This window comes from Telopea speciosissima, chromosome 4, assembly GCF_018873765.1.
Source record: "Telopea speciosissima isolate NSW1024214 ecotype Mountain lineage chromosome 4, Tspe_v1, whole genome shotgun sequence".
Lineage (NCBI taxonomy): Eukaryota > Viridiplantae > Streptophyta > Magnoliopsida > Proteales > Proteaceae > Telopea > Telopea speciosissima.
In genome coordinates, this window is record NC_057919.1 from 49,914,601 (window position 1) to 49,927,924 (window position 13,324).

The 13,324-nt window shown below is 39.0% G+C and overlaps 1 protein-coding gene across 1 annotated transcript; it reads left to right on the forward strand.

Annotated features, from left to right (window-relative positions):
* The first annotated feature begins 1,077 nt into the window (after positions 1-1,077).
* On the forward strand, positions 1,078-2,088 carry LOC122659372. The gene is made up of 2 exons (XM_043854484.1): positions 1,078-1,748; positions 1,878-2,088. Exons 1-2 carry the CDS (start codon positions 1,078-1,080, stop codon positions 2,086-2,088), a joined length of 882 nt encoding a protein of 293 aa, XP_043710419.1.
* The last annotated feature ends 11,236 nt before the right edge of the window (positions 2,089-13,324 follow it).

Below are 13,324 nucleotides of genomic sequence, written 5' to 3' on the forward strand. Positions count from 1 at the left end.
AATGATTTATTTTAATTAATTTGCATTTACTTTTATGGGTGATTGTCTATCTAGAGGTATGATCTCAAAGTGTTCGCGACTAGGGACGGAATTGGGCTCTCTGTTTATATGGTTGATGCATAGTGTGTTTTTTGGGTTGAGATTTCAAACACAGATGCGGGTACACTTTAGTTGTGTATCGGACTCGATCATTTGAGAACCCAACATAGTCTACTATCAGATGTTTAGTGTAAATGGATTTTCGAGATAGTTGTGTAGTCCCCAAATCTGAAAGGTCTTTATCGTTGTAGACTGGCACGGTGTACTTTACTGTATAAAAGGTTGATGCGTACATATGACTTAGTCAGCTATACATCACTATGTTGGATCCATTGTGTCTGCCTGTGGACGAAAGTGACGGTTAATATGGAATCCACTTCCCGTGTAGGGATAATATCTCAAAAGAGAATCTTGAACTTGGTTGGACAAAAATTCTGAGCTCAGTGGTTTGTAAAGTGTTTACAAAAAATTTTAAAAAATTATTATTATTTAATAAGTATATTTTATAAACGTTTTATCGTGTTGTTTTGCTGTCCAATCAATAATCAAGAGGTTTTGATACCAACTTTAGGAAAATTCCCACAAATAAGAGATTCTAGCCAATAAGTCAAGAGCTATGTGGCGGCGAGTGGTGGTAGGTGATGATGACTCTCTCTCGAGTGACAATCAACAGGGGGTTTGGAAGGAGATTCGGATGCCAGGACTTTGGAGGGGAAGGGTGGTGACGGTGCTGCAAGGATCGCCAAGCCTCGTTCTTATGCGACTGCGATCGGTGGTGGTCCTTAAAAGGCGAATATCAAGTCCCGGCCTTCTCCGATTCAGGCTGGGAATATTATGAGGATTGTGATCCCTCAAGAAGATTATGAACAGAGCTTAGCAAAATTTCAGTTCGCTTTGCTGGGTTGGGTGAATTTTTGCCTTGGCACGTTGGATGATCCCCGTGCTGTGGCTAGGGGGCAATGGTCTCTCAAGGGGGAAGTGTCTATGACAGCTTTGGGGAGAGGATTTGTCATCTTCCAATTTTCATAGGAATGCGACATGTCTCAGATGTGGAGAAGATCTCCTGGGAGATTCGGTAAACAATTGATCCACTTTCAGCGTTGGAAGCCGAACTTTTGTATCCATGATAAGCATGTGGACACGAAATTGGTTTGGGTTCGCTTTCCAGATCTCCCTTTTGAATATTGGCATGAAAACGTCCTTCAGTCGATGGCCAAGGTTATTGGCCGGCCTATGGATCTGGACAGTCGTACTTGGAATGGGGTGATGGGGCATTTTGCCCATGTGTTGGTGGAAGTGGAAGATTCATCTTCCTTTTCAAGGGTCTATGAATTCCAGGTTGAACGAAAGCAGCCCCGTTCAGAGATTCCTTATTTCTTTAAGCAGTTCATTGTCTATGAAGATGAACTCGACCGCTGTAGTTATTGTAAGAGAGTGGGTCATGTGAGCAATGGTTGTTGCCAGAAGGAGGATGAAGCCAAGGCTGCAAGAGTGCAGCAGTCTGCTCTAGGGGATGTCAGTTCGAACATGGTTGGGCGAGTTGGTCCTAGTGATTTGCCTCAGGCATCTATCGGTAGTGCTCATGGAGGGCGGCAGTCTCTAGGTGGTGGCGCTAATGGTGGTTCCCAGACGATCTTGGCCGCTGCATCTCCTGCTCAGATTAGCCACGGTGGGGGCAATCTCCAAGATGGTCTTTCCTTGCAAGGAGGGTGTGATCTCCCCCAAAATCGCCCTTCCTTGGACAGTTTTCCTAATTCGGCTCCTTCCAATAGGAGATCACATGATTTGAGTCCCTCTTAAGAAATCTCTCCCACTTTGGAAACTTCTCATGTGGGTAGAAATCTTGTGAAGAATTTTAGGAATTCACAACTAGAGAATCGTGGCAAGATTCACCTTGTCGTGGATCTGGTTAATCCAGTGAGGAATGACCCGGATAGCAACTTGCGGGTGGAAGGGTCGAAGCTGGACCTGATTTTGAGTGAAGAGGAGATTGGGTCTTTAGACTCTGATGCTGGCTCGTCTGATGGCGTGGACCAGAGGTGCGACTAGGGCGCTACTCTTGCAGAGTGTCTATGGACCTTATGCCTGAATCCATCGGTGGTGATGTAGGGGGTGTAACTTCTGATCGGCGTGTGGTGGGCAGAGGTTCGCATGTTGGTTTGTTGAATGTAGAAGCAGCGCATTTGATTAGAACCCATAGCTCGTACCGTGAAATCCAGGCCATTGATGCAGCTGCAAGGGGTGTCAATCTAGCTAAGGCTGATGCTGAGGCAACATTAAAAAAAAAACAAACAAAAATGGTCAGAAGAAAAAATCTGACAGACCCATCTCTTCAAGGTGTTGATGAAGGTCCTCTTCTGGAATATCAGGGGAACGAAGAAGGTTGCTGGTCGTCGGGCCTTAAGTAAATATTTGAAGGATCTTTCTCGTGACGTGGTGTGTTTAGTGGAGCCTAAGGTCAATGTGGATAAATTTCCGGCCTTGTTTTTTAATACAAGGGGGTTTACTACGGATGTTATTGCCAACAATCGCCCGACAAGTTGTCCCAATCTATAGGTCATTTGGAAATTGTAATTTCCTCATCAATCTATTATTTTGTCTTTGGACCAACAGTTGTCAGTGGGACTGGATTGGCTGGGTCAGATAATGCATATTTCCTTCATTCATGCCAATTGTTTTCATGCCAAAAGAAGGGAGCTTTGGCTTGATCTGGTGAATTTGGCGTCTTTCCAGGTCCCTTGGTGTGTGGTAGGTGACTTTAATGCAACCTTTCTTTCTAGTGAGAAGCGAGGCCCAGGTAGATTTAATATTGGTTCGGCGTATGATTTCCAAGCTATGGTAGATTCCTGCTCTCTATTTGAACTTCCCTCTCAGGGAAATTTTTTCACCTGGTCGAATAATAGAAGAAGAGGTAATGTAGCTACAGTCCTGGACCGTGGTTTTTTTTTGTAGAGATGGCATGATTTGTTTCAAGATTGTGCCCAGAGAGTGCTTCCCCGTATGGATTCGGATCATTCTCCTATTCTGGTTTTTTCGGCAGGCATTCCTAAACCTGCTAATTGTCCATTTTGGTTTCATAAGTTTTGGTCGGAGCATGAGGATTTCATGAGGGTGGTGTCTGATTTCTGGCATGGCTCGACTGTTAGCAACCCAATTCTGGGTTTTTGTAAAAAGCTCAAAGGACTCAAACTTGTTCTTAAATCTTGGTCCAGGCAGGCTTTTCCTAACATTAATCAAGCTTTCGATGCAGCTGAAGCCAAATTGAAAGAAGTTCAGGAGAATATTGAGAGAAATGGCATGTCAGATTCTCTTTTTGATCTAGAAGCTGAGGCTAAGACGACTCTGTTTAAAGCTACTGAATTGCATGAGAAATTATGGACGGAGAAATCTAGAAACAGATGGCTCAAAGAAGGAGATAGGAATTCTAAATTCTTCCATCTCTCAACCAAAATTCGGAGGGGAAAAAGCCTAAATCGCTCCATTAAGAAGGAAGATGGCTAGGTAGTTTCTTCTCAAGCTGAAATTCCTGATTATGTGGTTAGTTTCTATGAATCTTTTCATAAAAAAATTCCCCTTTCTGCTCACCACGATCTTCTTGATTGTATCGCAGGGGAGATTGATGATGTTGATAATATGTGTTTGACGATGGTTCCCTCTTCGGAGGAAATTAAATCTACAGTGTGGGATTTAGACCCTGATAGTTCGCCTGGTCCGGACAACTTTTCTGGATTATTTTTTAGGAAATGTTGGGAGGTGGTGTCTAACGATTTTTGTGCCGCGGTTAAATTCTTTTTCTCTTCAGGCAGGCTTCCATGGGGTGTCAACAACTGTTTTATTACCCTAATCCCAAAAATTGAAGGGGCTCAATCTCTGAACAAATTCAGGCCTATCTGCATCGGAAATTTCCTATGCAAGACTATCTCTAAAATTTTGGCGATGAGACTGGCTAGCAAGCTTCCCAGATTGGTGTCAGAAGAACAAGGGGCTTTTCAGAAGGGGAAAATTATTTCTGGCAATATCAGTATGGCCTCGGAGTTGGCAAATATCATGTTCTCAGTGACTGGATGAGGTGGGATGGGCATTGAAGTTGACATTCAGAAGGCTTATGACACCCTCTCCTGAGATTTCCTGTTTGCAGTGCATAGAAAGATGGGCATCTTTGAAGTCTGGGTGGGGTGGAACCATGAAATTCTTCTCTCCTCAAGAATTTTGGTCTTGCTCAATGGTGGCCCTATGGGTTTCTTTGGTGTTGAAAGAGGGCTTCGGCAAGGAGATCCCATCTCTCCTATGCTCTTCATTCTGGCAGAAGAGGTGCTCTGCAAAGGCCTTCGGGCTTTATTGACAAGTAACAAGATCAAAGCTCTCCCTGGTCCTAGAGGAGTTGTGACCCCTACCCACGTGTTATTTGCTGACGACATTTTTATTTTCATGAATGCTTCTAGCAGGTATACTCATAATCTGAAGTCTTTCCTGGTGAAATACCAGAAATTCTCGGGTCAGAGGGTGAACTTGGATAAAAGCAAGTTATTTTTTGGCAGAGTTCCTTTTTAAAGGAGAAATAATATTTCCACTGAACTTGGAATTCCTGTTTGCTCCTTGCCTACAAAGTACCTGGGTGTTGAGATTTTCAAAGGCCGGGTCATGCGTGATCACATTCTCCCCCTCATGGATAAAATTAAGGTGCGTCTGTCGGGGTGGAAGGGTAGGCTTCTCTCTATGGCTGGGCGTGTGGAGTTGGTCAAATCGATGATTGCGGGCATTCCGGTGCATAACTTCTCTATCTATTGGTGGCCTGATTCGATGGTGAAAGTTCTGGAGAGGTGGATGAGGAACTTTATCTGGGCAGGGGACGCCGATTGCAGCAAAAAAGTTACTGTTAAATGGGAGCAGGTTTACAAGCCTAAATCAGAAGGAGGATTGGGGATCCGTCGCATACGAGAGGTGAATAAGGTGTTGTTGTGTAAGTTTGTTTGGCATATCAAGCATGGTCAATCAAGCTTGAGTCATTTTTTGAAAGCCAGGTTTGTCAATCCTAATGGTTCTCTAAAAACTTCTTACAAATCTTCTTCTATTTGGCCTGGAATTAGGCGCCTCTGGGGGTTGGTGTCTTCCTTTGAGAGGTGGACGGTTAGGAATGGCTCCCACATTTTGTTCTGGTTTGATAAATGGTTAGACCCTTCGTCCCTCGTTGAGCTTTCTCATTTGGAGCCTGGGTTATTTAAGGGCTTTGTTTCTAAAGTGGCTGACTTTATTTATGAGGATCGCGGGTGCCTCCCCTAAGTGGATTCGGTTTTTTTGCAGAATGCCTTTGATTCGGTGTGGCAGATCTCCATCCCCCCCTGGGTCTTGGATGATAGGTTTTTTGGTCGCTTTCCCTTAATGGAGTTTTCTCGACAAAGTAGGCTTCGAAAGCAATTCAGGTGAGGAATCCAAAGCCATCGTGGATTCAATTAGTCTGGAATAAGCATTTGGTTTTTTGTTGGAGGTTACTTCATGGCAAATTGCCTACTGATGATCAGGTGAAAAAGTGTGGTATTCCTGTTACTTCCCGATGTGGGTTGTGCTATAGGGCTGAGGAATCGTTCAATCATAGTTTTTGTGATTGCCCTATTTCACAATTTCTCTGGTCGTCATTCTCGAATTTATTTGGGGTTGGGTAGTAGCCTCATGACTCCCTTTTGAATATGAGTATCTGGTGGAAAAACAAGGCGAGAGTGGTATCTCTAAAGGAAGCGTGGATTTGCGGTTTTTCCCTTATTTCTTATTTTATTTGGGTTGAGAGAAATTCGAGAAGATTTGAGGGGCGTTGCTGCAATCAGTCTCAAGTTTGGGATCAGGTTTTCAGGGAAATTCCCTTTATTTTCTCTTGCATGCCTTGTCGTTTGATAGCTTTGCAGTATTTCCTCCTGGATAGGAGACTTAACGTCCCTTTGAGTCCCCATGGCCTGGCTCGGTGCTTGGAGGTCTTTTGGGCTCGTCCATCTCCAGGATGTGTGAAGTTAAACATTGATGGATGCTCCCTGGGTAATCCAGGAAACTAAGGAGCAGGAGGTGTCTTCCTCAATTCTGATGCTCAGGTTATTTTTTCTTTTAAAAATTTCCTGGGAATGGCAACTAATTTTGAGGCTAAGTTCCACGCTCTTATTTTAGGATTGGAGTTTGCTAAATCCCAAGGTTTTTCAAATCTCTAGATTGAGTGTGAGTCAATGGCTATTTTCATGCTTGCTTCGAGGGTGGTGGTTCCCTGGTTTCTATGTCAGCACTGGTATGGTCTGGTTTCATATTTGGGTTTGATTGCTTGTAAGATCTCTCACTGTTTCCGGGAAGCCAACCCAATTGCTGATTATCTGGCTAAATCAACACTTCAACAGTGTTCTTCAGTCATAGTTTCATTCCCGACCTTGATTCAGGACGACTTGGTTGTGGATGCCTAGGGTAGATCCAGATTTTGGATTGTGTATTCATGATTTTTTTTTTGCCTTTGTAGCCTTTTCCTCTTCCACTGATGGCCATGCCGAAGGTGGGAGAAGATTAGGTGTTTTCTCTTGAGGGGTCTTTGGCCCGCTGCATCCTCTTGTATTTCTCTTTTCTTGGTGGTTTTTTAATATATGATCCTTTAACGGAAAAAAAATCAATAATCAAGAGGCTTACACTAGTTGTTCAATGGATAAGGGTAGTAACAGTAATTTAATTTCATGTCCCAAGGTCCATTGTGAGATGTTGTAAACTGGAGGAATCTACATGTAATATTTTCTATCAATTACGGGTTTAGCAGTTATTACCAAAACTAAGGTGCACTTGTGTGTAATTAATGTAATTAGTCGATTGGGTATGACTAAGTGTAGGCTACCTTTGTGTAAGACCCAATAGGATTGCAATAAGGAAAGGAATCAGGGTTTGGCTATAAAGATAGACTTAAAGAGGAGAGAGAGAGACAGTAATTCACTTATTAGCTCATAAATTTTTGAGAGAAAGTATTTCTCCAAAAATTACAACTCTCTCTCTCTCTATTTCTCTAAGACTTGGTGATTGTCATTGTTAGAGGAAGAGTTCCACTGTGTTCTTCTCCATCAAAGCATTGAGTGGAGATTGATTCTTACCTTTGCAAGTCCGGAATTCAAGTGTTGTGAATCGTTGGAGGGGCTGCACTTGTGGTACTTAAGAGGTAATCCTAAACCTATATTGAGATATTGTTTCAATATCTTATACTGTGTGTGAATCGATTCTTTGTATCAGATCGAAAAAGTTTCATTTCAGTAACATTTCTTCCAACAGTTGAACCTAGTACTTGTTTGTCTAATCATTTATCGGTGATAATAGTTATTGATTGTTTGGCTAGTACAAGATGTAAGTTTTTCTTTGAGAGGAATATGCACCCATTACTTTTATTGTTTGTTTGGCAAATCTTTTCACAGCTTGTGGTATCATACTTGTATTAATATTATCTTTTATCATCGTTTTCAAAAATCCGTGGCCTAGGCCACATAAGCGCCCCACTTGGGGCTGATGTGGGGGCCCTTGGCTCATTAGGGTTTGAGGGTCCGGTATCAAGCCTATTGCATCCTTCTAGTGCCCATACCGCTCCTTTTTATCTATCTATAGAATAACCATCATCACTACTGCTTTTGTTGAGGCACATCCCAAGGGACATAAAGGGTGAGACTGAGTCCTTTGTTAAAGAGAAAGAAAGGCAAATAGATTGGGACCAATAAACAACCAGACAACGAGACTTCGGTGATCCTAGTGAAAGGCCAAAGAAGGAAGGGAATGAATGGGAGGGAGTCTGGGAGCTATGAGTCGACAAGAAGGTTAGGTGGTCCCTCCCTCTATATAATAAGATGGAGAAAAAAGAGGAGAATTTTCTATGCATCTACGGTGGGAAGTCTTATTTATGCCATGCTTTGTACTAAACCAGATATCTGTTTTACAGTTGGGATAGTGAGTAAGTTCCAATATAACGCCGGTCATGAATATTGATTTATAGTTGAGTGTAACTTCTAACAATTAAGATAGACCAAAGATTTTCCTGATGGAATAAAACACGCGGAACATTCATGGAGATCAATGAGCATACAATAAATCCGGGGATGTGATTGGCATACCTGGATCCATGGTTGAAAGTCGAACTCTTGACGATCTCTGCAGTACACGAACTGCATTGGTCTGGTCTGCCCTCTTCCACTCAACTTTAGGTTTTCTCATTGTTAGTCACTTAATGGGTCAGTGACAACTATTTATAGTGGTGAGAGCAGGGACCAACCCTGCATAAAAACTAGGGTTTCCTTCCCATTAAGGAAACAATACTTTAGGTCCACACATAGTAACTGGACTCATACCATTAAGGCAGCTCTCATCAACACAACTTAACCGGTTTTGTAAAAATAAAGTGGGACTATGTCAGCCCACCTTATGGAAATCTTACAATCTCCCACTTAGGCTGCATATATCATAAGTTTTGATTTTAAAAAACCTTTTAAAAAGACTCTCCAATTTAGACAAATTGATTGTGGCCACAAAAGACAGTGTTGAATGGAGTACACCTCAAAACTGGTGCCTTGGTCCGAATGAAACTACAAACACCCAACAGTGTAGATCGTCACATCTAAAGAGACATGGGACCTAACACGTCAAAGTGCTTATGGCCTCACCGACTTGGGCTGTACAGTATGAGAGTGTGGTATGAAAAATGTATGATATAATGATCAACATGCCAATTTCCAAATTGGTCTAAGCTCAGAAAACCGAATGAGCCCCATGAGACAAAAACTGAAGGTCTCATTTACCATAAGCGTCGCCCAAACGCAAACACTTCACTCAAAGAAGCTCGTTGAGATTGGGTCCAAATGTCCCAACATACTAGCACACGTCCTCAAAACTGAATGAGGCTCTTCTAGTGAACAAAATGTGCGTGTATTTAATGAAGGTCTCAGATACCATAAGAGACAAATACAACACATAACCTCAAATATCTGAAGGAGGCAAATAATTAAGTGCACACAATAGAATCTGCATGCATTTACTTAATAACTGGATGTGCGTGTATTGATTGGAACCTCGTATACTGAATGAGATAAATACACCACATATGACCTCAATTGATTATCTATAAGGTAATTAATCAAGTGTATACACATAAACAAATGGCCATAATAAAGATGCATGTATATTCTCGAGAATAAAATGTCACAAAAGACAAGAATGTGAAATCAGTTGCAACTATATGCATAAGCAAAACTCCCACTAATAAAATACATCAAAAGAACTAACAAGTTCCACATTACTAACATACTCCTGAAAACTTTTGGAGTCAAGTCCTTAGTGAGAGGATCAACAGTCATACTATCTGCAGTAATGTACCCTGCTGAATTTTGTGACTCACATACTTTCTCTGTAACAAGGAAGCATAAATATCAAATGCCCTGAGTTAAAAAATTTTCCAGTCATAAAATCTAAACAGTGACATCATACAAGTCACAAATCCCTACTTCTATAGAGAAAAGCAGTCAGTGTCTGTAAGACACTCTCTTAACATATAGCACCATCTGTCATAACAGAACAAATATCCACATATGATCTTTTAGGTCATCTTGGCAGTTACTTAATGTGCTACTCCAAGATTATTAAAATATAAAATAAGTAATGTCACTCCATATGTATTCTTGAGGTCACATTGAACTACCAACATTAGTTCACTGAGTATTGATAAATTTGTTTTCTTTCATAAGAAGTCTTTTGAAACAAATCAAGAATACATATAGTTCTATTACGGTGAATCTTAATGCCTAAACATAAGAGGCTTCACTAAGATTTTCTTATAAAAAATATTACTACTGTTCTGTCTCAAGTAGAAGGGTAACATTATTACTTACAGCAAGAATATCATCACTATAAAATACAAGAAAAGATTATCTAGTTCCCACTGATCCTCAGATTAATGTTGTCAAACTAAGACAAGAATAACTGAATAATATACCATACAAGAAAACATATTAAGTATTTTATCTTCATTTAACTTAACTTGTATGACAGAACTAGTAATTTATAATATATTTACAAACACACTCACACTATTATAAGAATTGGGTGTAAACAACGCAAAATCCATGTAAGTGTTCTTTAAAGCTCATTATGAACAATGAATCTTCTGTTTACAGGTGTAATGAGTTTCTGTTCCTTAGCACTCTCAATCAAAATGATACTTTACTTGATGGTCATGTCCATAATATATATTATGACTATCAGACATAACCAATTTGACTCCTCCCACTTTTCATAAAGACCTATATCTTCAATGGAGCTGTCAGCCAATGGCTTGGGAGGTTTGTCAACTTTAAAATAGCAAAATCCATTCTCATTATAGCTACAAAAAAAAAACATTAAAGAATTCGTTCCATTCCCTAAATTAGAATCATTCAAGATTTTGATGGAAGATAATTAGGAAGTTAAAGCTGGTAAGCATGGTCACATAAAATTTACCAAAACATACAATATGCAACAACTGAAGGCATATCTATATCCTAATAACATGACTGAAACTGATTAATTTGGGTTTATTAATCAGATTTATCCCAGTTTTATTTTCAGCAACTGTAAAAAAATGTAGACTGGAGAAAGATTCGGTGTCATTGGGGTCACACCTGTGGTGGCAAGATCACCCAACATGTAGTAAAATCTCTCACATGCAAGGCGAAACGCTTGAAACAACACCACTCTAAAGATTCTGTCACCAGTGGTGGCAAGACAAGAACCTCTAAAGTAGCGAAGCCCAAAATGTCACCCTCACACTGTTAAGCGAAACCGACCAAATGATGACTCACCTGTGGTGGCAAGAGCACATCATTCGCCATATGATTTTCCTGACTGCAATCCATCCGAATAGTCAATGATGATCTCACAATCCAAGTAACTAACCCACTGAGTGGAAGTATAATCACTTAAATCATGAACCTCATAGACTTGGATTGCTACTGAATGCCCATTTTATTTCAATGATTTCCATTAATATTGTTTTTATCATAAAACATACATAGCCAATATTTTTACAAAATGTCACATAAATTAACCTTTTCATGACGTTTAGAATTATCACAGAATGTCAATATCATGAATAGACTACATGCAATTCTTCGTGACGAAGCCGAATGTCACAAAATGTATAATACATTAAATTGGCTAAAGATTAATGAAGATACAAGTGTATTGCATATAAACCAATGTGTAATGCATCCATCACCCATAGTAGGGTAGAATTCTATCTTCCTATGGTGACACCATAAGAAAACTTCACATAAGATCTAAAACTTGTTCACTATTGAACTAATCAACCTTGTTCAAATCTCTATCTTAAACCAAAAGACCAAAAAAGCAGTAAAAAAAAAACAAAAGACCATACTGGCAACGGGTCTACTAGCCCAAAAACAAGTTGACAGATCGGATTATTGAATTGACCCAACCTAGTGGAATACGATGATGGAAATACCAATGCACAATAGCAGGACTAACAAGTTAATAGATTCATAATTACGACATCATAGAGGTTCCAAAATAATGACTCTAAGCACAAAAAGTAATCTACAAAAGTATCTTGGTAAACGATTTTCAAGATCAGAAATGATATTAGAACCAATCTACAGGAACGATTTCTAGAAATGAAGTCAAACTCAATAATCATAAGGTCATATATAGAATTCAAAAATTATTTAAAAGATTAAACGTAAACAGTATGATTTATGATTCACTTCCATAAATAATTTATGATCAATCCATTTATAAGACCTTTTTTTTTTTAAAGTAGGTTTCATTAAAACTATGATGGAAGTATTTAATCCGTAACTTCATAAGCTGAAGCTTACTACTTTCATTATTCAAAACCTTAATTATATATGGACATCATCATGTTCATCTTGTATAGAAGTTACAAAAAAAAAAACTTCAATGCCTTCACATATTTATAAGATAATTTTATAGGATATGAAACGATGGAACATGTGACAACAATATCCCCTCAATGGTAAACTTGTAAATACCAGACATTAAAGATTGTGTTTTCTTAAATGTCACCAATAACCAAAAGCGTACATCACTGATTATAATACCTCATGACATTAAAGATTGTGTTTTCCTTATGTATTATAATACACATGTGATTTTACTTACCGCCTTGTGACTTACTTAGATGTCAAACCTTAATGGCACTGACTCCACACTTAGAATAGTTCAAAATGTGATGTTGCAAAAGTATATATATGTGACATAGCATGAGGAAAAACGAAGTACAAATGATTAACCAATTAAAATAAACAATACGCACCAAAATTTACTTTATGTAACCAAAACAACACCTTAAAAGGCCAAGGGATACATGATGCAACCAAACAGACCCTTATGTGAGAGTGTAATCTAATGTCTCTCAAAATTAAGAGTATACTTTAACACGTTCCTGATACTGTATGAAACATTAAATTACCTTTGACTCAAATTTTATACTCCCAACGGTTCAAGGTACTCTTAAGATTCAGGATCAAAACGGTTAAAAAAAAGGGCTTAAAAATAGCCTTAAAATAATTTAGAAAATCATTTTTACCAAAACTATCTTCAAAATAGGATTGTTTCCCTAAAATAGTAATGCATAAATAGTATTCTGAAATAAAAACATTTCTCTGAAACGTTTCCATGAATTATATCAACCAAAAATTACTTCTGTAAATAGAATGAACCAAAAATAATTTCTACGAATATTCCATAGCCTGAATTGAACCAAAACAGACAAAATTGAGCCAAAATCTAAACAGAGTTCACAATTATATTGTCTCACTGGTCGAACCATATAACCGGCTTGAAGTATAAAATTCCATCCTCTCACTGGTTCGGCCAGTCAATATGACAATATGATAAACATGGCATAAAATGATGACAAAGAAAATTAATGCAGACTTATATCCACATTACACATTTTTAAATTTAATGGATTTTATAATAATAATAAGCCACCAAAAATCGAATAGACTCATTTTATTTTCATTCAAAAGTCCTCTTTAGACATATAATAAATACAACTGAAATAAAACTAAATGTTACCATGCATAAAAGTTTCCTATCGTGCCAATTTGACAACATAACGAGGTATAAATCAAACACATAAACGTGTTCCTATTGGAACACCACAATGTACAAGCATTGGCTCATGATGACAATAACAAACAGTCACTAAATATACATCACATATGTCCTATTGTTACAATGTATACCTTCAAAGATTCGTATTGTATTATGGAACATAAGAGTA

What these genes read in the sequence shown, in the direction of transcription:
- LOC122659372 (XM_043854484.1), top strand. Translation starts at nt 1,078, where the DNA reads ATGTCTCAGATGTGGAGAAGATCTCCTGGGAGATTCGGTAAACAATTG. An exon ending in GGTCTTTCCTTGCAAGGAGG is followed by an intron (nt 1,749 to 1,877) that starts GTGTGATCTCCC and finishes TCATGTGGGTAG; the next exon opens with AAATCTTGTGAAGAATTTTA.